Source organism: Erythrolamprus reginae, chromosome 7 (assembly GCF_031021105.1).
Source record: "Erythrolamprus reginae isolate rEryReg1 chromosome 7, rEryReg1.hap1, whole genome shotgun sequence".
In the NCBI taxonomy this organism is placed as follows: domain Eukaryota; kingdom Metazoa; phylum Chordata; class Lepidosauria; order Squamata; family Dipsadidae; genus Erythrolamprus; species Erythrolamprus reginae.
In genome coordinates this window covers 69911706-69935333 of record NC_091956.1, presented here as the reverse complement: position 1 = coordinate 69935333, position 23628 = coordinate 69911706, and the positions used below count along the sequence as shown (strand labels likewise).

Below are 23628 nucleotides of genomic sequence, written 5' to 3'. Positions count from 1 at the left end.
TAAATCCACAGTAACTGAATGTAAACATGCCTGGGATAAACAGATATCCATCCTAAGATAAAATACAGAAAATAGTATAAGGGCAGACTAGATGGACCATGAGGTCTTCTATGTTTCTATGTTTCTAAAAGCTGGAATTCAGTAAGTTAATATATTATTTTGACCATTATATTTATTCCCTAGTTTAACAGGAAGACTTGTTTCTTACCAAGGAAGAGATAGCATTAGCTATAAGTACATATCAGTAGGATGAACCTACATAAACAGTATGAACTTATACGTGGTATTAACTTTTACACTTGACCATTTGAAACAACTTAGTTATTAGCTGATTATAAACTCAAGGACAGAGAAAAAGGATGATAAACAAGCCCTTGAAAAATTATACTTTGATGAATGAATCCTTTTAATATCCTAACAAAACTATCAAACTTGTATAGTATTCATACCTTTTAGCATAGAATGATTGTGAATCAAGCCAAAAATAGTATTTGAATATAATAACAATTTATATTCAAGTCCAGCCAGCTTTATAGCTGAAATAGCCTTATATTGTCTACTAAATTTTCTCTAGGGCTGGCGGGCCCTAGGGGAAGGGCCTTCTATGTGGTTACCCCCCCCCCAGAATCCACTCCCCCTGGAGTTCCATATGGTTCCTACTCTCCCGCCTTTCGGAAGAACTTGAAAGCACATTTGTGCCGACAGGCCTGGGACTATTAAACTGGTCATCTTACTTAGAGCCCCTGCCATTGATTGGCTGATTGGTATGACAGACTAGTGTGTGAGATGTGTTGGTTGACTGTAAGCCGCCCTGAGTCTCACGAGAAGTCATAGCCGACAACTATATTCTGTATTTTGAGTGTCTATGCGACGTTTCGGTGAAATCACCATCATCAGGCTGAAGTTATAAGCTTCGTGCTGCTGTAAATATAGTTTGTTTGCAACCGCCATTTGTTCCTTATATATAGTGGTGGGGGTGGAGATTTGGTTTGAATGTAGCAAATAGATTGGGTGGCTATGTTTTAATGATTTGATTGGTTGGTGGAATCACATTTAGTTGAAGGATTGACATGGTGATGATTATATGTTTTTTTTGTTTAAGGCTGGTTTCCAAATCTCTGGTAGGCGGGACGTGTCATCTCATTTGTTCATGCTGAGGGGGTGTTTTTCTATCTCTATGGCTTCCATGATAATTCTTTTGTATACATTTTCTGTTTTGGAAAGTAATTTAGTTTTTTCAAAGTCAATTTCGTGCCCTGTTTTTTTAATGTGCTGGACAAGGGAGGAAGTTTTTTCTTCTTTTTTGACTGCATTCTTATGTTCTGCAATGCGTGCGTTTACTCTTCGATTCGTTTGTCCAATGTATGTGGCTGCACATGTTTTGCAAGTGATTTCATAGATTCCTTGGTTTTCGAGTTGGATTTTATCTTTTGGGTTTCTTAGGATGTTTGATATTTTTTGGTTAGTGACAAATGAAGTTTTGATATTATGTTTGTGTAGAATTTTACTAATTTTGTCTGTGGTGCCCTTGATGTAAGGGAGGAGGGTGGTGCAATTATCCTGTTCTTGGTCTTGATTTTTGGGGATGTCTCTTTTTTGATTAGGTTTGTAATTGTTTTTCTTTCGAATCCATTAGAAATTAATACATCTTTGAGTTTGTTCAATTCAGTTTTTAAGTGCTCATGGTCAGCTAGGCGTTTGGTTCTGGTGATGAGAGTTTTGACTACTGAGGTGATCTATGCAGGGTGGTGGTGGGAGTGTGCATTTAAATAACGGTTGGTGTGGGTTTTCTTTTGGTAGATGGTGTATCCTAGGGTGCCATTGGGTTTTTTTATAGATTAGGACATCCAGAAAGGGAAGTTGATCAATTGGTGTATTGAAGGAACATCACAGCTCCTTATTTGCCTCTCGGCCCAACCCAGGGCCATTTCCAAGGCAGTTAATTTTTTTATTGATAGCCCACAATTTTATATATATACATATATACATACATACATAAAAACATTTTTATAAAACACCTTGACTGATGAAGAAATAATTCCACTCTTCATAACATAGGCAAGCTGATATCTGATTAAACCTCTTTTTCACTAAAAAAAATAAAAATGAAATACAGGAAGATGCATTACATTAAATATTTAAATTGTACATACATTTAATTTTGATTAATGCATTAACCAGGGCACTGGACTCACTGACATTAAATAATCTTTTCAATTCAATACTCAGTGCTGGCCTCAGAAAGAAGCCAAGATATTGATAATTGGCAAGCATTATGGGAGTTATCAGAAGCTATATGGATTATTAAGAGGGAACCATTGGGAACCATTAAGATCTCTAGAGCAAGAATGTGCATTTAGGCTGAACTGCAGCAATAATAAACCTTTTTTTCCTCAAAAACTGAACTGAGAGCCCTTTGGGGAGGGGTGTCAAACATGTCTTGATAACAGTAGGAAATTAAATAGAGAAAACAAAAAAGAGCTGTAAGAAAAGAGCTTTAAATTAAAACTGAGCCTGATGCTATTTGGATATGCAAAATTCTTCTGGTGCTTTTCCTATCAACATTGGGGTAAAACATGCAAATTACTATTGTGGAAAGGCATTATTTTTCTATATTTGGAACTGTGTAGGCCTTGATGTTGAGAAGGCAAGCACTTTAGGGAATGACTTGGTTGTTGTTGAGATAAGGATGGTAAACAGAGAACAGCAACACAAATCCTGCTTAAAACAATTATTATTTATGATTTTATAAAGTTTCATATTTACAGGATTTGCTGGGAATTATATAAGACTTGAAAATGTATCATTTATCCTTCAGATACAACTTACTGTATATTACCTGTACAAACTGCTTATGCATTCATGTACCTATTATTCCAAAATAATCTGTCCCAGGGGACTTTTTTTATTTATTCATTTTGTCAAGTACATAGTATACAAAGATATAACAATGTTTATATACATGATATTAGTAAGAGAGAAACATTAGGACAGGGGACGGAAGGCATGCTGGTGCACTTGTGCACGCCCCTTACTGACCTCTTAGGAATCGGGAGAAATCAGCAGTGGATATTCTAAGGGTAAAGTTTTGGGGGTTAGGTGATGATACTACAGAGTCATGTAGTAAATTCCATGCATTAACTACTCGGTTACTAAAGTCATATTTCCTGCAGTCATGTTTGGAGAGGTTTATTTTAAGTTTGTATATGTTGTGGGCTCGAGTGTTATTGTGGTTGAAGCTGAAGTAGTCGTTGACAGGAAGGACATTGTCACAGATTATTTTATGGGCTATGCTTAGGTTGTATTTAAGGTGACCCAGTTCTAAGCTTTCTAAACCTAGGATTGTAAATTTAGTTGCGTAGGGTATTCTGTTGCAAGTGGAGGAGTGGAGGGCTCTTCTAGTAAAGTATCTCTGGACATTTTCTAGAGTGTTTATGTCTGAAATGCGGTGTGGGTTCCAGATAGATGAGCTGTATTCAAGGATTGGTCTGGCGAAAGTTTTGTATGCTCTGGTTAGAAGTGTGAGACTCCCCTCCTTCAAATCTTGAAAATAGAGCTGGGCAGGGAATACAAAAGTAGTTGTAATTCCAGTTAAGGAGAATATTTGTAGCTCAGCACTAAAATCCTTAGTGCTCTCTGAGTTTGGTTGTTTCTTGCCGACATTTTGTTTCCCAAACTAAGTAACTTTATCTGTGCTACTAAGGAGTGAGGTTTGCTCTCAGTTTATATTCTAGTGGCTTGCCACTGACAACACTGATGATATTTATTTATTTATTTATTTATTTATTTATCCAATACACAATACATATTGAAGAGAATAGACATGTAGTAATATATATAAAGAAAAGGATAGAAGAAAAGATATAAAAATAGAGGAGAAGGAAGAAAAGATATATGAGATAAAGGAGAGACAATTGGACAGGGGACGAAAGGCACACTGGTGCACTTATGTCTGCCCCTTACTGACCTCTTAGGAACCTGGAGAGGTCAATCGTGGATAGTCTAAGAGAAAAATGTTGGGGGTTAGGGGTTGACACTACTGAGTCCGGTAATGAGTTCCACACTTCGACAACTCGATTGCTAAAGTCATATTTTTTACAGTCAATTAGGCGTCGTAATTCTAAGCTTTCTAGACCCAGTATTAATATTACCTAGTTTGGGTAATGAAATAACTGCAATAAAACCATCAAGCTCAGAGAGCACCAAGGATCCTTGAATTTTATATTAGCAGAATTTAGAAGACAAACCAAAAGGTAAGAAGACTCGATGACTTCAGACCTTGTTACTGAAAGTCATGGGAACCTTTGAACAGTAGCCATCATTTGAGAAGGAATGCTTGCCTTCTAAATTTTAAACCTGTTTATATAAGGCCTAGCTGGGCTTCTCTTCCCGTTCCTTCTTTCCATCCATTCTCTCTCTAATACTGTATCTCTAATCCTTCCCCCTTAGCCCATCCCCTGTTATTTTTTCTTATTTTTGTCCCTCCAAAATGCATTTCCGTTAAGTATATTTATGTGTCTCTGCAAGTGAGAATGGTCTGTGTACAGGGCCGATAATATTCAGATAGAGGAATTACTTTTATTAGTGATTTTGTTTAATTATTTAGGCAATTTTAACCAACGGTTACAAATATACTCACATAAAGATGGATCATATGCGCTTATTATTGGAAGTGGGGTGAAGGAATGTCCAGATTTAGATTTGCTTCTGGATTTGATCTAAATGGAATTGGTATACTACTTAGGCCAGTGATGGCAAACCTTTTTTCCCTCGGGTGCCGAGAGAGCGTGTGTGCACACTATTGCGCATGTGCAAGTGCCCACACACATAATTCAGTGCCTGGGGAGGGCAAAAACAGCTTCCCCCGCCCCCCTGGAGTCCCTCTGGAGTCCGAAAATGGCCTGTTTCCCAACTTCTAGTGGACCCGGTTGTTGTGTTTGGGCTTGGGCCAGCCGTTGCTCCCACAGATGGGAGAGATGCGGCACAAAGTGAGTGCGAAAGCCTGGCTGACAGCCAGGAAGATGTGGCAGACAGCCATGAGGATGAGGCCACTGGTTCAGAGGAGTTGACAGACAGCACGCAGGACTCAGCAGACAGCCCAGGGGATTTGGCATGCACTCAGACAAGTCTGTCTTCCTTGGATTCCTCTGCAGACCAATTCATAGACATGTGTAGCCGAAGAGCTATGCAAAGAGGGCTCAATTAAAGGACTATTATCAGTGATCAGAGTAGCACCTGGGCTGGGTGTGGTTCTTATACTGAGGGCTGGGTGTGGTTCCCTTAATGAGGGCTAAAGGTATAAAAGGGAACAGAGGCACAAGGCAAACTGGCTGTTTATCTGTGTTACTTTGTGGTTTCTGCTCTGAAGTTTCTGTTCTGTGTTTTTGGATTTCAACCCAGCCTTTTCAGGCACGTGGGAGGTGAAACCTCTGGGACTTGCTGTTTGCTCTAAGATTCAAAGGACTCCTGAAACGTTTCTGCTCCATGCAGGTTGTCTTTGTTTGCTTTTTCCTGTGTTTTGTATTTGGCTGAGTTAAGCCTTGCACTATAGTTTATTCCTGACAACAAGGACTGTTTTGGTTAACACTTTTTTGTTTGTTTAATACAAGTTTGCTGATTAGAACAACACGTGTGTGTTTGATTTCTTTTCCTTGGACTGTTACTAATTGCCTGAGTCCAGTCAGGCAGAACACCAGTAGGCTCGTGTTTCGCCCTCCCCAAGCTCCAAAGGCTTCCCTGGAGCCAGGGGAGGATAAAAACACCCTCCTGCGACCCCCCAGAGACTCTTTGGAAGCCAAAAGCACCTTCCCAGAGCGTGTGACCAAAAAATCAATTGGCCGGCCCATACATCTACGTTGGAGCTGAGCTAGGGCAATGACTCGTGTGCCAGCAGATATGGTTCCGCATGCCGCCTGTGGCACCTGCGCCATAGGTTCACCATCACTGATTTAGGTTAACAAGAGGCGAATAGAAAGGATTACGTGGGGTATTTCAGCTACCGTTCTCTGTAGTTCAGGGTGAACTCACAGCCAATCCCCACACAGTAAAAGACCTTGGAATACTAATATCAAATGATCTAAGTGCCAAAGCCCACTGCAACAATATCACCAAAAAGGCTTCTAGAGTTGTTAATCTGATCCTACGCAGCTTCTGCTCTGGCAGTCTCACACTACTCACCAGAGCCTACAAAACTTTTGCCAGACCCATCCCGGAATACAGTTCATCTGTCTGGAACCCATACCACATCTCGGACATCAACACCCTTGAAAATGTCCAAAGATACTTCACCAGAAGAGCCCTTCACTCCTCCACTCGAAACAGAATACCCTACAAAAGCAGACTATCAATCCTAGGTCTAGAAAGCTTAGAACTACGTCGTCTAAGTATTGCCCACAAGATCATATGCTGCAATGTTCTACCTGTCAATGACTACTTCAGCTTCAATCGCAACAAGACAAGAGCACGCAACAGATTCAAACTTAATATTAACCGCTCCAAACTTGACTGTAAAAAATATGACTTCAGCAACCGAGTTGTCGAAGCGTGGAACTCAGTAGTGTCAACCCCTAACCCCCAACATTTTTCCCTTAGACTATCCACGATTGACCTCTCCAGGTTCCTTAGAGGTCAGTAAGGGGCGTGCATAAGTGCACCAGTGTGCCTTCCGTCCCCTGTCCAATTGTCTCTCCTTATCTCATTTATCTTTTCTTCCTTTCAAATATGTTCACCTATACTTTTATATCTTTTCTTCTATTCTTTTCTTTATTTGTATTATTACATATCTATTCTCTTCAATGTGTATTATGTATTGGACTAAATAAATAAATAAAATAAATAAATGGGGATTCATATACATTTAAATTTGTCCTTCTTTCTATTCTTTCCTACCAACTCTCCTGAAGAAATTTGTCAAAAACAAGAAGATAACAGGAAATGTTGAAACTCAACAGAACTAGTTGTGTTGTAAACATGAATTTGATGTTCTCTAGAAATAAGCTTAATTTAATTAATTAAGTAAGTAAGTAAATTAAATTAATAAATAAAAGCAGATTCCAGGTTTGAGAACCAGCTACAGTAGTCCCTCACCTATCGCTGGTGTTACGTTCCAGACCTGGCCGCGATAGGTGAAATCCGCAATGGGGAATTTATCGACTGATAGTACTTATTTAAGTATTTATATTGTAATTGTTTGGTAAGTTTTCATTGTTTTAAGTGTTTATAAACCCTTCCCACACAGTATTTATTTTAGATACAGTATTTAAATACAATATTTACAATTTTAGATTTTTTTTTTTTTTTTAAACCTGCTGATCGAGTTCGGCGGGCTGTTTAAATCTGCCAATCGGCTTCCTCAGAAACCCGCGATGAAGTGAAGCCACAGTAGGTGAAGCGCGGTATAGCGAGGGACTACTGTACTTAGAAATGGCCAGTGAGAGAAGTTATTGTTTGTATAAACAAACACAGGCAAAATTGAGAATGCCTTTGACTTACTAATAGAATGACATTTTTTTTCTTTTTGGGGGAAACAGAAACGGAGAATATGGGACTAGATACTGGAAATGGGTTGCCGTCTTGGAAATTTAATGACCAGCTCTTTCCTTGTGATGTATGTGGAAAAGTGTTTGGCCGACAACAGACGTTGTCCCGACATCTCTCCCTGCACACAGGTAATATTTTGTTTCTAAAATAAGATAGGATAGAATTTGTTCTTTTTTTAGGGAAACATTTCTTTGAATGCGAGTAAGAGTGAATAGAACTGGAATCACTGCAGTAATCATAGGCAATTACAGTACTTAAAGCCATCATTAAAATATAGCTTTCTCCCCTTTCTGTGATGGTCTGGAACAGGGGTCCCCAAACTTTTTACACAGGGGGCCAGTTCACTGTCCCTCGGACTGTTGGAGGGCCGGACTATTAAAAAAAAACTATGAACAAATTCCTATGCACACTGCACATACCTTGTTTTAAAGTAAAAAACAAAAAGGGAATGTACTATTTAGAGGGGGGAGAATTTCTGAAATTCATATATGTTTATGTTTTGTTTTTAATTTTCTTTTGTTGACATCTGATTGGCTATACAAGGTTTTCTTGGCTTATGAAAAATGTATAAAGAAAGAAGGAAGCACTTTGGCATAATGGTTAATAAGTTAGAAATATAATTGGTGCTACACTTTTTGAAGGAACATTAAGGAGGGAATTTAATTAAAAGAAAATGAATGTAACTGGATGACAAAATTAGGGGAAAAAACTTGTGCAACTTTTTTGATGATTGATATTAGTTACTAACAAAATACTGCATTTTATTCATGGAAAATTAGATGAAACACTGTGTTGTTTCAATGTATGTTGAGAGAAAAATTTAAATAAATTACCCCCCCCAAAACAGTCCTTCCTTCCTCTGTCCCTCCATTCATTTCATTCTTCCTTCCTTCCTTCCTTCCTTCCTTCCTTCCTTCCTTCCTTCCTTTCTTGTTCCCTCCATTTCTCCTTCCTTCCTTTCTTCCCTCCTTCATTCCTCTCCACTTCTCCTTCCCTCCCTCTCTTTCCCTTTTCTTTCTTTCTCTCTCTCTTTTCCCTGTGCTCTTGTCACTCGCCGGTGGGCCAGATAAATGGCCTCAGTGGGCCGCATGTGGCCCGCGGGCCGTAGTTTGGGGACCGCTGGTCTGGAAGAACTGTGAAATAAGGATCAGTTACTGGAATATTCTGCATTAAATCCATTTATGTAATAAAAATTGCCTGTCCCCATCCAGTTGCAAATCTAAGGGGAAAAATAGAGCTAAAGAAAACCACATTTATAGAAGCAATCAGTCGTCTAATAATGGGAGATAAGAGGTAGGACTGTCATTCCTCATTTTTAAGAATTCAGTTGCTTAAGAACAGAAAGATGTTCCCTTTTCTGTAGTCAAGTAAGGTTTCTGGAACACGGTTCCTACTGTGCTAAGGGAATAAATAAATTTTAAAAATTGTCATTTTATCCTGATTAGGAATTGATTTCTCTGATAATATATTTGGTTTTAACTAGGACTTTAATCTTTAATGTTAACTTTAATAACTTTGGCTTTTATTATAAACCATCAGTCTCCAACCTTTGTAACTTGGCAGCCTTAGGGGGTAAAACTGGGCTGGGGGAGCAGACACAGCCCTTGCACAAGTGGCAAGGCGTCAAGCACACACATGCGTGCCCGCTGGCCTATTGCTCGTGCAAGTTGAGCTGCATTTGCACACACTCCAGCCAACCATAGCTAGAGGCAATGTACCCTCTAATTTTTTTTCGGTGTGGGCGGAAAAGTATAGTGTCTGAGCGGCATAGAAGAATAAATAAATAAATAAATAAATAAGAAAAATCCCTTCTTTTTTATTAAAAGAAATTAATAATTTAAAAAAACCAAAATCCATTACTATTAAAACTAAATCAACCAGCAAAACCAAAAACATAACTATTAATAAAAACAGGTGAGGGCTGGGGTTTTTTTCTGTTATTATTTAAGTGCTTTTACCATATGCTTTAAATCAAGAGTCACTTCTCTCTCTGTTTTTCTCTCTTTCCTGTCATTCTCTGCCTCAATCATTTTCTCATTTCTCTTTTCTCCCCTTTTTTCTATCATTTCGCTCTATCTCTTCCTTCCACTCTTCTCTCTCTCTCTTCCTTCCTCTCATCTCTCTCTTGCTTTCTCTCTCTCTCTTTCCCTCTCTCCCCCCTCTTTCTCTCTCTTTTTCTCACTTTCTCGTTTTCTTTCTCTCTCACTCACTCTTTCTCTCTTGTTTTCTTTCTCACACTCTTTCTCTCTCTTGTTCTCTCTCTCTTGCTATCTCTTTCTCTCCCCCCTTTCTCTCTCTCTCTCTCTTTCTCACTTTCTCTCTTGCTGTCTGTTGCTCTCACTCTCTCTCGTTCTCTCTCCGTTCTTCTCAGCGGAGGCCAGCGAAGGTGATATTCAATGTCGGTGGGGCGCGGGCGTTTGCGCGCGCTCCAAATCCCCCTGCTAGCCCCCCGGCTAAGGCTTTTCTTATTTTGAATATTCCGAGCGGGCTAGCAGGGGGATAGGGAGCGTGCGCAACCGCTCGCGCGCCCCCGACATTGAATATCACCTTCGCCGGCCTCCGCTGAGAGAATGCCTGCTCCGCCTCTCCTGTAATCCCCTTGCCGAGAGCCCGGGACGAAAGTGTTTTCGGCAAAGGTGAGACGGGCAGGGTGTGTGTTCCGGGTGCGGGAGGAGCCGCGCGGAAAGGCAGGAGGTGGTGGAGGAGCAGAGGGGGCGGGCGGGGTCAGCGCCGAAAGGCCGAGGGGCCGGAGGAACTGTGGGGAGGCAGGGGCGGCCGCGGCTCCCTTCCCTTCTGCTGCCGGCGCCTCCCCGCCACCCCGCGGGCTGGCATGGGGATGGGGAGCGCGCGGCTGTGAAAAAGGCTGCGCGGGGGTGTATTTTGGCGTGCGCGGGCGTGCGCGGGCATGCGCGGGCGCAGCTTTTGGGGAACGGTGGCTAGAGGTATATAACAAGCTGCATAGCTAGAGGTATAACAAGCAGGAAGAGGGAGATTGTGATCCCCTTATATAGAGCGCTGGTGAGACCACATTTGGAATACTGTGTTCAGTTCTGGAGACCTCACCTACAAAAAGATATTGAAAAAATTGAACGGGTCCAAAGACGGGCTACAAGAATGGTGGAAGGTCTTAAGCATAAAACTTATCAGGAAAGACTTAATGAACTCAATCTGTATAGTCTGGAGGACAGAAGGAAAAGGGGGGACATGATCGAAACATTTAAATATGTTAAAGGGTTAAATAAGGCCCAGGGGGGAAGTGTTTTTAATAGGAAAGTGAACACAAGAACAAGGGGACACAATCTGAAGTTAGTTGGGGGAAAGATCAAAAGCAACATGAGAAAATATTATTTTACTGAAAGAGTAGTAAATCCTTGGAACAAACTTCCAGCAGACGTGGTAGATAAATCCACAGTAACTGAATTTAAACATGCCTGGGATAAACATATATCCATCCTAAGATAAAATACAGAAAATAGTATAAGGGCAGACTAGATGGACCATGAGGTCTTTTTCTGCCGTCAGACTTCTATGTTTCTATGTAACCACTCAGGCGTCCCAATTCCGAATACACCATGGCCCGGTAGTGAGCCACAGCCCGGAGGTTGGAGGTCCCTTTTGTAAACCACCATTTTAATAAATAAGTAAATAATAATAACATTAAAAATATCTTTATATCTTCAATTTTGAGCCAAAAAGTATTTGCTTATTTGGTCCCACAGATGAATGGAATCTGGAATAGAATATAATAGAATAGAATAGTTGGAAGGGACTTTGGAGGTCTTCCAATCCCCTCCTTGGGCCACCTACACCACTTCAGGCAAATGGTTATCCAACATCTTTAAAACTTCCAGTGTTGGAGCATTCACAATTTCTGGAGTCAAGCTGTTGTTCCACGGATTAATTGTTCTAACTGCAGGAAATTTCTCCTTAGTTCTAAGTTGCTTCTCTCCTTGATTAGTTTCCACTCATTGCTTCTTGATCTGCTCTCCGGTGCTTTGGAGAATAGATTGACTCCCTCTTCTTTGTGACGACCCCTGAGATATTGGAACACTGCTATCATGTCTCCCCTAGTCCTTCTTTTCATTAAACTGGAATCTACTATTTCTGTTAGAAAATCTGGCCCCATTGCGTTATTCTATTGTAGTTGTATATTCAAAACTCATATATCCTTCTGTAATTATACAGAAATCTGGTTATTAGAAAATATTCCAAATAACTAACAAACATTATATTTGCAGGTGAAAAAGAATGGAAGAATTGTACTAATAATATCCAATTAAACTATAATACTTTTTCTTGCAGAAAGTGTATAACATAATAAAATATCAAATGGAAATATAAGAATAAAGATTTGGTATTTTACAGCTATGCTTCTTTGAAGTATTCCAAGCAATTTCTGGTTCAATGTGATACACTGGATTTGGGTGACTCTGGCTAGGAATTGTAGTTGTGGGTCCAGAACATTTTCCACATTGGGGAGAACTGTTCTAGGTCATTTCTTTGTCCTTAATGTTTTGATAAAATTGCTTTAGTGTTTTAGCATCTCTGCATTCTTTTAAATTTTTGCAACATTTAAACCAATAAAACAGCGACCGATTAGGTCCCACAGAGTTGGCCTTCTCCGGGTCCCGTCGACTAAACAATGTCGTTTGGCGGGTCCCAGGGGAAGAGCCTTCTCTGTGGCGGCCCCGACCCTCTGGAACCAGCTCCCCCCTGAGATTAGAACTGCCCCCACCCTCCTGGCCTTTCGTAAACTCCTTAAAACCCACCTCTGCCGTCAGGCATGGGGGGATGAGATAACTTCCCCAGGCCTATATTGTTTATGTATGGTATGTTGTGTGCATGTTTTTTAAATTATGGGTTTTTAGTTTTAATTATTAGATTTGTATTGTACATTGTTCTTTCTATTACTGTTGTGAGCCGCCCCGAGTCTGCGTAGAGGGGCGGCATACAAATTTAATAAATAAATAAATAAATTGCAGAAAAAATTATGTTTTAGTACACCTACTGTTTATTTTTATTTTTTAATTTTAAAAAATCCTTTTTTAAAAAAAGAAAATCCCTTTAAATCCCCTGGAAACCAAGGGAAATTCAATTTAAACTTGTCTCCTCTAGAAATTGAATCTTCACAACTTTCGGCTTCAAAAAATCTAGATAGCCACAAGACAGTAGCAAAAAAAAAATTCTTTTCAAAGTAGCAACTCCTTACTCAAATATCTTGCAGCTGAGCCACTTCAGCTGCCAAGGGACAGATAAAAGATTGCACGAATGCGAAAACTGATTGGTGCAAAAATCCTTTTGTGGAAGGATTTTTCACAAATCCACTCGAAATAGAATACCCCACGAGACTAGACTTTCAATCCTGGGCCTAGAAAGTTTAGAACTAAGACGCCTTAAACAAGATCTAAGTATTACCCACAAGATCATATGCTGCAACGTCCTGCCTGTCGGCAACTACTTCAGCTTCAACCACAACACAAGAGCACACAACAGATTTAAACTTAATATTAACCGCTCCAAACTTGACTGTAAAAAATATGACTTCAGTAACCGAGTTGTCGAAGCGTGGAACTCATTACCGGACTCCATAGTGTCGTCCCCAAACCCCCAACACTTTACCTAATCACTTTACTTAATCTACGGTTGACCTATCCAGATTCCTAAGAGGTCAGTAAGGGGCGAGTACAAGTGCACTAGAGTGCCTTCCGTCCCCTGTCCTATTGCTCTCCTATATCTCCTATACCTTTCTTCTATTCCTATATCTCTTCTTCTATTCTTTCATTGATATGTTCTATTACTATACCTTCTTTTCTATTATTTCTTAGATATATTTTACTATGAGTATCTCCTCTATAACCTGCATCATGTATTTTACTATGTGTATATAGATATACTGTATACCCACTAAAACCCTCATTGTGTATTGGACAAAATAATAAATAGATAGATAGATAGATTAGATAGATCAGACAGACAGACAGACAGACAGACAGACAGACAGATAGTTCCCAATGGGGTTTTTTCCCTCTTAGAAATATAAACTTTACGTAAATATAAATTTTTATCAGAAAATTTGAGCAGGTATCCCTCCTTTTGGCTCACCTGGTTCATCAACTCTCCATAATGATGAAAGACTCATACAGTTGTGATAAGAGATGAAAGACTCATACAGTTGTGAAAAGAAACTCCACTCAGGGTGGCTTTGTTTTTGTTTTTGTAAATATTTCTTTCCAGAAGAGAGAAAATATAAATGCCATTTGTGCCCATATGCTGCTAAGTGCCGTGCTAATTTGAACCAGCATCTGACTGTGCATTCGGTGAAGTTGGTCAGTACAGACACTGAGGACATTGTCAGCGCTGTCACATCTGAAGGCAATGATGGAAAGAAGCATCCTTATTACTACAGGTGAGGATCCTGCTGAAGACCAAGCTCAGATCTCAGGTCTCAATTTCCGTTTAGGCTTGTCTGTTTATATAAAAGGGCAACCACCATAGTATTTACATTTAGGGATAATGATGGCTTGCAAAAAAAAAGGTTCAAATCAAAGTAATTATCATTTTACAGTAGTACATCACAATTTGTACAACCCAAACAAAATGAACTAAAATGAAACAATATTATTCTCTTCTTTATAGTTTTATTGAAGATATTGCTCTGCCAATTCATGCTTTCATACCTCCTTCCGAAGCTACTTTATATCAATTTATGTATACAGTGGTACCTTGAGATACGAGTTTAATTCGTTCCGGACCTGGGCTCTTAAGTCGAGCAGCTCTTATCTCGAACGACTTTTCCCCATAGGAATTAATGTAAATAATTTTAATTGGTTCCAGCCCTCAAAAAACTCACAAAGTTAGTCTAAATTATGCAGAAAGACATGTTTTTAATGAAGAAATGTACATGTACATATAAATGAATAATGAAGTTTCTTTCACTTAACTTGTAAACTTTCTTAAACTTTTAAATTTACATATGTTCAACTTCTCTGCCACCCAATCCTGTAGGACAGAGGTCCCCAACCCTTTTTGCACCAGGGACCGGCTTTAAGCGATCAAGAGAGGAATGGGTGAATGAATGGACGGAGGGTGGGAAGGAAGGAAGGAAAGAGGGAAGGGACAGGAACAGAGGAAGGAAGGAAGGAAACTTATGAAAGGGGAGAGTAAGAGAGGAATGAGGGAAGGGAGGGAGGGAGGGAAGAAGGTGGGAAGGAGAAAGAAAAGAAGAAATAGAGGAAGGGAAGGTAAAAGAGAGAAAGAAAAAGAGCAAGAAAGAAAGCTGCAAGCACCCCCCCGAGCCCCCCAGGCCGGCTGCAACCTTTTAAAACATGCGCGCCGCTTCGCAGCTGTCTCCTGAAGCCGAACGCGGAAGTTAGCGTTTGGCTTCAGGAGACAGCTCCTTGGCGCTTGTATCTCGAATTTGGGCTTGTAAGTAGAACAAAAATATCTCTCCCCTCCCAGCTCTTATCTCGAGTTGCTCTTAAGTAGAGCAGCTCTTATGTCGGGGTTCCACTGTACTAGGACAAACTTTGTGTTTCTTAGAACATTCTGCAATAATAGATTGAAATTCATTAACTTAAGAATTGGTCTTGCAGGAACTGAAGTCACTTTTTTTCTTTAAATAAAGTTTATTAATTAACAAGGGATACATGGGGGGAAGGAAAAGGGGGGGTACATAAATTCAAAATGGGTAAGGGTATTTATCACATGATATTATATTTCATAATATATGTAACAAAATGGAACAGAATTTCAATATTCACATTTGTATCTTATTACTATAAATAATTCATTTATCTATCTTATCGTATTAATTAAAGCTCATAAGAATAATAAGTATTAGTAAGAGTAGTAAAAGACATTTGTAGAAAGGTAAGTAGAAAACTTTTGATATTAGTGAATTTTTAAACATAATTTTGTCTACTAGGTAAAATCTTGACTCTTGATCTTCTGAAAACTCTTTGACATCTGAATTAAACTAGGATATGAGATACTGTACTTTTCCAATTATCTAAAATATGCTACAACACTTGGTCCTGAATAAGTGCAGTCTCCTTTATGTGTTGCATCAAGGTCTTGCCTGAAAGTTCGCCATCGGATGCAAACTGTAGATAGCCATGGGTAGTACTTTATTGGAAAGCCCCAAATCACAAACTGCCCAGTGTAGGAAGTATTAACATGATTAAATTAATGGATCTAAATAGCAAGCTGCTGTAGCCAAAAAGTTTAATCCCTATTGCAATTCCAAAGGGCCATTTCTGGATTAGTTGAATAAATTGGCAATTGAGTATCTGGTCTGTTAATGTTCAGACAAATTGCAGAAAACAGTGTAAAATGTGTCAAATGTAGAAACAGTTTTAGTCCAAGTATATCTTTATATATACTTATCTTTTATATAGATAGATAGATAGATAGATAGATAGATAGATAGATAGATAGATAGATAGACAGACAGACAGACAGACAGACAGACAGACAGACAGACAGACAGACAGACAGACAGACAGACACAGACAGACAGACAGACAGACAGACAGACAGTTCCCTTTTGAAGCAAGACTGAATCAAGGCTCCACACACCAGTTAAATTAAAACACACAATTAAAACTTAAAAAAATAATGAAACAATAAAATCCAGTAGTAAACGGAATTAAAAGAGATTACTTAAATGTTCTTAGCCTAAAGAAAGCCTTACGTTCACTGTTCAATTAAAGTATATATAGAGAGCTCTGGAAAGGGTTTTATAATTTGATCATCCAAACAGAAAGAGTTTGGTGCACTGCTTAACACACAGATCCAGATCTATTCACCCTCAATCATACAAATTTATTGGATGACTTTAAAATACTATAGCGTGCTTCTAGAGAAAAGGCAGGAAATACACAATTTTCCTTATCTCACGAACATAGACAATTTTCATGAGATGACTCCTAAAATTCCTTAGTCCAAGACTATTTAGGCCACACATCTTCAACTTTCACCCAAATGCTGGACCACAATTCCTGTTCTCTCTATCCCATGTGAAAATGGAGCTGCTGAAGGTTGTGATCCTTGGCCGCTAGAGTGCCAAACTATGGAAATGTGAGGCTTTAAATACTAAATCAGTGCTATAAGAGAAGGACTTGATTGCAAAATGTCCCTCGCCACTATTTCTATTTGTATATTAAGCTTTTGCCTAATCAGGCAGAAAAAGTCCCTGCACCCACTTTGGCTTGCTTATACAGTGATACCTTGTCTTACAAACTTAATTGGTTCTGGGACGAAGTTCTTAAGGTGAACAGTTTGTAAGACGAAACAATGTTTCCCATAGGAATCAATGGAAAAGCGATTAATGCGTGCAAGCCAAAATTCACCCCTCTTGCCAGCCAAAAAGCAGGTTTTTGAGCTGCTGGGATTCTCCTGAGGCTCCCCTCCATGGAAAACCACACCTCTGGACTTCCGTGATTTTTGCGATGCTGCAGGAGAATCCCAGCAGGGGAATCCCAACAGTGCAAAAACGATCGCTTGGCTGGCAACGGAAGTCCGGAGGTGAGGTTTCCCAGCGAAGGGAGCATCAGTGAAATTGCAGCATCGCAAAAACACCGAAGTCCTCGAAACCCCACCTCGGTGTTTTTGCGATGCTGCGATTTCACTGAGGCTCCCCTCGCTGGGAAACCCCACCTCCAGACTTCCATTGTCAGTGAAGCACCCGTTTTTGTGCTGCTGGGATTCCCCTGCTGGGATTCCCCTGCAGCATCACAGAAACACGGAAGTCCGGAGGTGGGGTTTCCCATGGAGGGGAGCTTCAGGGAAATCCCAGCAGTGCAAAAACAGGTGCTTCACTGGCAACGGAAGTCCGGAGGCGGGGCATCCCAGTGTCAATGGTGGGTTTGTAAGGTGAAAATAGTTTGTAAGAAGAGGCAAAAAAATCTTAAACCCCGGGTTTGTATCTCGAAAAGTTTGTATGACGAGGCGTTTGTAAGATGTTGTATTAACAATTCCAGACTTTCCTGTCTTATATCTCAAGCTGACATTAGATATTTCCAAAGCTTGGGAATTGCTGTAAAGAGCAGAATGAGCTCCTCCTTTGTCCACATTGCAGCTGACTGAACATCTTGGCAAGGCTGCAGCACATCTTATTGCCCAAAGGAAATAGCTAGGTGATGTGCAGCATCTGGAACCTGTAGTTGTTAATTAACTTTATGATTATTTAGCATCATTATAGCATGTTCGGGATGGTTGCCTTGTGCCTGCCCTTAATCAGCTTGGCAAGGCTGTCAGTTCAGAAGCAGCTCGACAGACAAAAGAATATCACAGTGCAATTTTAGCTGAACAGGTTGTAAAATCAGGAGCTGGTCAGTGTGAATTTTTTTAAAAAAGCAGCACTGTTTATCTGTATCACAGAATATCCATAAAAGCATAAAAGTATAAAAGCATAAAAGTAGTCAATGACTACTTCAGCTTCAACCGCAATAACACAAGAGCACGCAACAGATTCAAACTTAATACAAACCGCGCCAAACTTGACTGTAAAAAATATGATTTCAACAATCGAGTTATCGAAGCGTGGAACTCATTACCGGACTCAATTGTGTCCACCCCTAACCTCCAACACTTCTCCCTTAGACTCTCCATGATTGACCTCTCCAGGTTCCTAAGAGGCCAGTAAGGGGCGTACATAAGTGCACTGGTATGCCTTTCGTCCCCTGTCCAATTGTCTTTCCTTTCTTTCACCTATCATATATATTCTCTTCCTTTCATATATCCTCTCCTCTAAGTTCACTTTCACCCTCTTTTATATTATCACTTGTCTATTTTTCTTCCTATGTATTTGTGTATTGGACAAATGAATAAATCAAATCAAATAAATAAATAAATAAATATTCTTTAATATTTCTAACTTTCTCCTGCCTCCAGTTGTCATGTGTGTGGATTTGAAACAGAGCTGAATGTCCAGTTTGTCAGTCATATGTCGCTTCATGTGGATAAAGAACAATGGATGTTTTCTATTTGCTGCACAGCCTGTGATTTTGTTACCATGGAAGAGACGGAGATGAAGGCTCATGTTGCCACCAAGCATGCAGGTGATAACCTTTCTCTGTGTCCAGATTTGTCGTCTCCCGCTACTGCTTCTGTCCCGCTACTCTACATCAAGGTTTACTGACCACCATCCCAGTTTGGTCCAGTGATTGCAAAATTCTGATAGACGCAATCTAAAACGGGTGATTATGGCCAAATGGATTTTATATGCTGACCCATGTTGTCTTATGCAAAAATGACATTGTACATTATTTAGATTCTGTTCAGCACTGCGTGAAGAGTTTTTTGAGTGCTAATTGCTGTCATTAAGAGAATTCACTGAGCTCTTCACATTTCTGACTGCATTTGCAAAGGCTTTGTAACATGAAATGTACATGGAGATAAATTCTTTTCAGGCAGAAGCAATAATCGTGCACGCTTGTGTGGGTATGATTTTATAAGCACCTTGATTGTACCCCATCATAAATAAAAATGTTAAAAATAATGTAATGAACTCCTTATGACATACCTTCATGTCATGTCACCATCTGGATGATGTGTTGCATTAGTTTCCTAACATGTTCTCATTCCTGTAGCTTTTCTGATCCTCTCCTGCTTCAATGTACACTTATGTTTTATTTGTTTAAATGTTGCAAAAAAAAGCCCCTACTTGCATGTTTGTGTATATTTCTCCTAATGTACACATGTTTAAGTTTTCCTAATGTATATGTATTTTTGCAAGCAGCTTTGTTCTACATACTTGTGCTTCTATCCTAATTTTGTAGGGGTTTTTAGAGCTAAGAACTGCATAACTACGCATAACTGCATAACAGCAATTTGGAAAAATTGCATATACAGTGGTACCTCATCATATGAACTTAATTGGTTCCAGGAGGAGGTTCGTAAGGTGAAAAGTTCATAAGATGAAACAATGTTTCCCATAGGAATCAATGTAAAAGCAAGTAATGCGTGCAAATCCTTCAGGAAAATCCCAAACTTTAGAAGGGAGGCGAACAGAGGGCAGGGAGGAGCAGCTAAAGGGGGCGGGTGGAAGAAGCAAGCCTAGGCTAAAGGGTGAGTGGAAAGGAAGAAAGGCAAGGGGGGCGCCGCTCCCTTTTCTTTCTTCAAAAGACACCCTTTCAGTGCCTTTGCAAGCATGCTGTTCTCTGCAAAATCTTTCCTCCAAACAGCCCCTCCCTTTTCTTTCTTCAAAAGACACTGTTTCAGTGCCTTTGCAAGCACGTTGTTCTCTGCAAAACCTTTCCTCCCCCAAGGTGCCCCTCCCTTTTCTTTCTTCAAAAGACACCCTTTCAGTTCCTTTGCAAGCACGTTGTTCTCTGCAAAATCTTTCCTACTCCAAGCAGCCCCTCCCTTTTCTTTCTTCAAAAAAGAGGAAAAAAAGAAACCCCTTCGTCCCAGCAGCAGCTGCTTGGGTTCGTAAGGTGAAAATAGTTCGGAAGAAGAGGCAAAAAAATCTTAAACACCGGGTTCGTATCTTGAAAAGTTCGTTAGAAGAGGCGTTCGTAAGATGAGGTACCACTGTATTTGTTTATAACTCCATTTCGTTTTGTCTCTAAATTTTGAACTGTGAACTACGCAAACGTCAATTAAAATACAAACTAAAATAAAGCTGTTTGCTAGGTCATTACTTGATTCCTTTCTTCTCAACTATCTTATCTGCAAAAAAAATTAAGAAGGAAAAATATTCCCTCTCAAGTGCCCCCTTTTCTCTTTCTTTTTGATGAGTAAGAACTCTTTACTTGTTCAAAATGGAACTCCTTTTAAAGAACTGTATCCTTCCCTTTACTTTTCTTCCCAAATACTTTGAAGTTCTAATTCAGATTGGAAATAGAAGACCCATCTACTAGATCAGAGGTATTCTAATTTGGCAACTTTAAGGTGTGTGGACTTCAACTCCCAGAATTCTCCAGCCAGCTGTGCACAAGTCTTAAAGTTGCCAAGTTTGAAGACCTCTGTACTAAACTCTATTATATAATAAAGGTCATTGGGCATTTTCATTGTTGGTGAAAAAGGACTTTGCCAGTTACAAACCGCTTTGGTTGGGATGTTAATAGGTTCCACACTTAATTTCCCATTGATTTTCATTTTGCCTAAGGAATAACTTAATATAATTTGCCCAATTATAATTATTCAAAACATTAATATAATTAGAATCCCAACATTGTATTAATACACCAATTTCTGTGGGAGGTACCTGGAAAAGTTAGTCATACAAGGCTGTCATTGATAAAAGAAAAATGAAGTATTTTAACCCTACTCCATCCTACTTGGAATGCCATATTTGCCTAAAACAGAATACAAGTGAACAAACTAGTAATTTTTCTTCTGGATTGAGGAGCAAGCAGATAAAGGAAGTAGGTAAATGTAGCAGTCCCTATATTGTCAATGTACCCCTAAAAGATCTTTCAAAAGTTTGCCATGAAATTGTAATGCTTAATGTGACAGAATTGATAAAGTTTTAAGCACATTTAATCAATCTGCGGAGAGGGGCGGCATACAAATCCAATAAATAATAATAATAATAATAATTTACATAGTTTAGTTGTAATTACAATCAGCCGTATATTAATTAGATTTAGTTTTAAAACTCATCAAAGAGATTACAGTACTAGCCACCGCGAGTCCTCGGAGAGGGGCAGCATATAAATCCAAATAAATACATACATACATACATACATACATACATACATACATACATACATACATACATACATGGGGGAGTTGAGATACCTTTCCCCCAGGCTTGTTTATACTTTGTTTTATGTTTGGTATGAATGTGCTGTTTGGTTTTTTAAATAGTGATAGGGTTTTATATGTTTTTTAATATTAGATTTGTTCCACTACTATATTGTTTTTATTACTGTTGTGAGCCGCCCCGAGTCTTCGGAGAGGGGCAGCATACAAATCTAATTAATAATAATAATAATAATAATAATAATAATAATAATAATAATAATAATAATAATCATTCATACATACATACATACTTACATACATACATACATACTATAATTCCAGAAGAAGAAGAAAAGGCAGCATTGTTACTTAAAAAAAGCTAGAATCCCCTTTTCACATATTAATAACTGTAAAAGGGATAGAAAAACTGAGATAAAAGTCCTTCCAACCCCATCATCTTTTTTGCTCTCTGGCTCTTCAGAAATAAGTTCAAGTTGGCTGGTGATCATCTTTGCCCCAGGAGATACATCAGAAAATTATTAGTTCATCCTTGTTGTGCAGAATCTATAAAGTAAGATCAGGCAGGCAAAAGAGGTATCCATTTGGGTTTTAAATCTAGAATGAGAGATACATTGAACCAAAAAAGTTCTACTGCATTTCAGAAAGAAAATCCCATTTAAAAAGATAAAAACTTCCTGCCAATAATTTTTTAAGCCATGTGCTCAATCAGCTCAGTTGCTGAAGCAACTCCAGGCAACTTCAAAATACACTTGACTAATATCTTAGGGGCATTCTTAACTGTTTTATCCACTGCTTCTGATTTTTACCTGTTGGAAATTTAATTACCTTAGCAAGGCTGACTTTTACACTGGCAGTTCCAAAACAACATTGCTAACAAGTGAAATTGTAAGAACTCATTAAAATCTAATAGCCACCTATGGTACAAGAAATGCCATATTCCTAAAATAAAGAACAAAAATTATATCAGTATTATCTATGCAATAAATACTTCAAAGCTTAGATAGATGATAAGATCAGCTTGGGGGCTCTGGATACATTCTCAAGGTAGCTAGACAACCTTCTCTCCCAAATCAGCTTTCTTCCTTATATTAATTGTAAAATAAAGTTGTGTTAAAGCTTGTTGGTGCAAAAATGCAAGCTAATTTAACCTAACCCAACACTATCCATGTAACATAAAGACAGGCTGTTAAACAGGGTCAAATTTTTTATCTCCTTAAAATGTCTTTTGCAGAGCACCTATTCTTCAATTTTCCAGCTGCTCAGCAGGTGGATATAAATAAACCAGCATCCAGAAATATCCACCACCCATCCATAATCTGTTTGATTTGGTATTTAAATCAACTGACCTTTTGCAGTGGGTGTGGGAAGGATTGTGAAGATAAATTGAGCCGTTTGATTTTTCTAAGAGAGACAGTAGTAATAGTTCGAAGTGCTTAAAATCTGAGTTACAAGGACATACAGTTATACGCAGGAAAACTTAAATTTGTTTAGCTTAATTAATTAAAGTGGAGGCTGTATTTAACACAATCAGCTTAGATTTGCACAGTGTAGATAGGGACCCACAAAGAAATATGCTTTAAAAAAAAAAATCTCTTTATTAATTTTTCTTATATCATTCCCATCACACATTATTTTGAATTACAGATTATACATGTTCTCTGTTAACATTCTGACAATAAATTTTGACCAGTTTCATTTCATTATATACATTGTATTTCATATTTTTAAATTCTAAAATCTATTACGTTCATTAATTTTACATGGTAACTGTACTGTTGTTTCATATTGTGTTGCTTTTATATTCTCTTTTGAACCCATTCATGCCATTTTTGCCATGTTCTTTTTGATTCTATGATTTTATTTCCCTTAACTGAGTTCGTGAGTTCGTCCATCTCCACACAGGCATATATCTTATCTATAATTAAATCTTCCGCTAGTATCTGATCACTTTTCCAGAGTTGTGCTATCGCAATTCTCGTGCCGGTGTTTATATGTGTTGTGAGGAGCATTGTTTGTTTTGAATAATGTTTTCTCCAAACTCCTAAAAGCATAGCTTCCGGTGTGAGTTCTATTTCCTCTTTCGTAATCTCTGAGAGCCAAGTATGGGTTATTGTCCAAATTTTTTGTATCATGGGGCAAGACCACCACATATGGAAAAACGTACCTCTTTCCTTTTTACACTTCCAACATGTGTCTGATAATGTTGGGTGGATCTTTGCTAACCTAGCTGGTGGGAGATACCATCTGTAAAAAAGTTTATAATAATTTTCCTTATATGCTGCCGAAAGGGTTATTTTGGATATTGTGGTCCATGTTCTTTCCCAGTCTGCAATATGTATCTCGTGTTGCAGATTTTTTCCCCACGCTATCATTGGT

General features: G+C 38.9%; 1 protein-coding gene across 3 annotated transcripts in view; it reads left to right on the top strand.

Moving 5' to 3' along the window:
- The window catches only part of ZNF827 (zinc finger protein 827), a 184077-nt gene that overhangs the window by 143678 nt on the left and 16771 nt on the right, over positions 1-23628 (top strand). For 2 of the 3 annotated variants that reach the window (XM_070757789.1, XM_070757791.1), the window contains exons 9-11: positions 7530-7667; positions 13774-13945; positions 18433-18599. In XM_070757789.1, the coding sequence (XP_070613890.1) occupies positions 7530-7667; positions 13774-13945; positions 18433-18599 (477 nt within the window). The remainder of the gene's footprint in view (positions 1-7529; positions 7668-13773; positions 13946-18432; positions 18600-23628) is intronic. The other variant, XM_070757790.1, reaches the window with a different exon arrangement.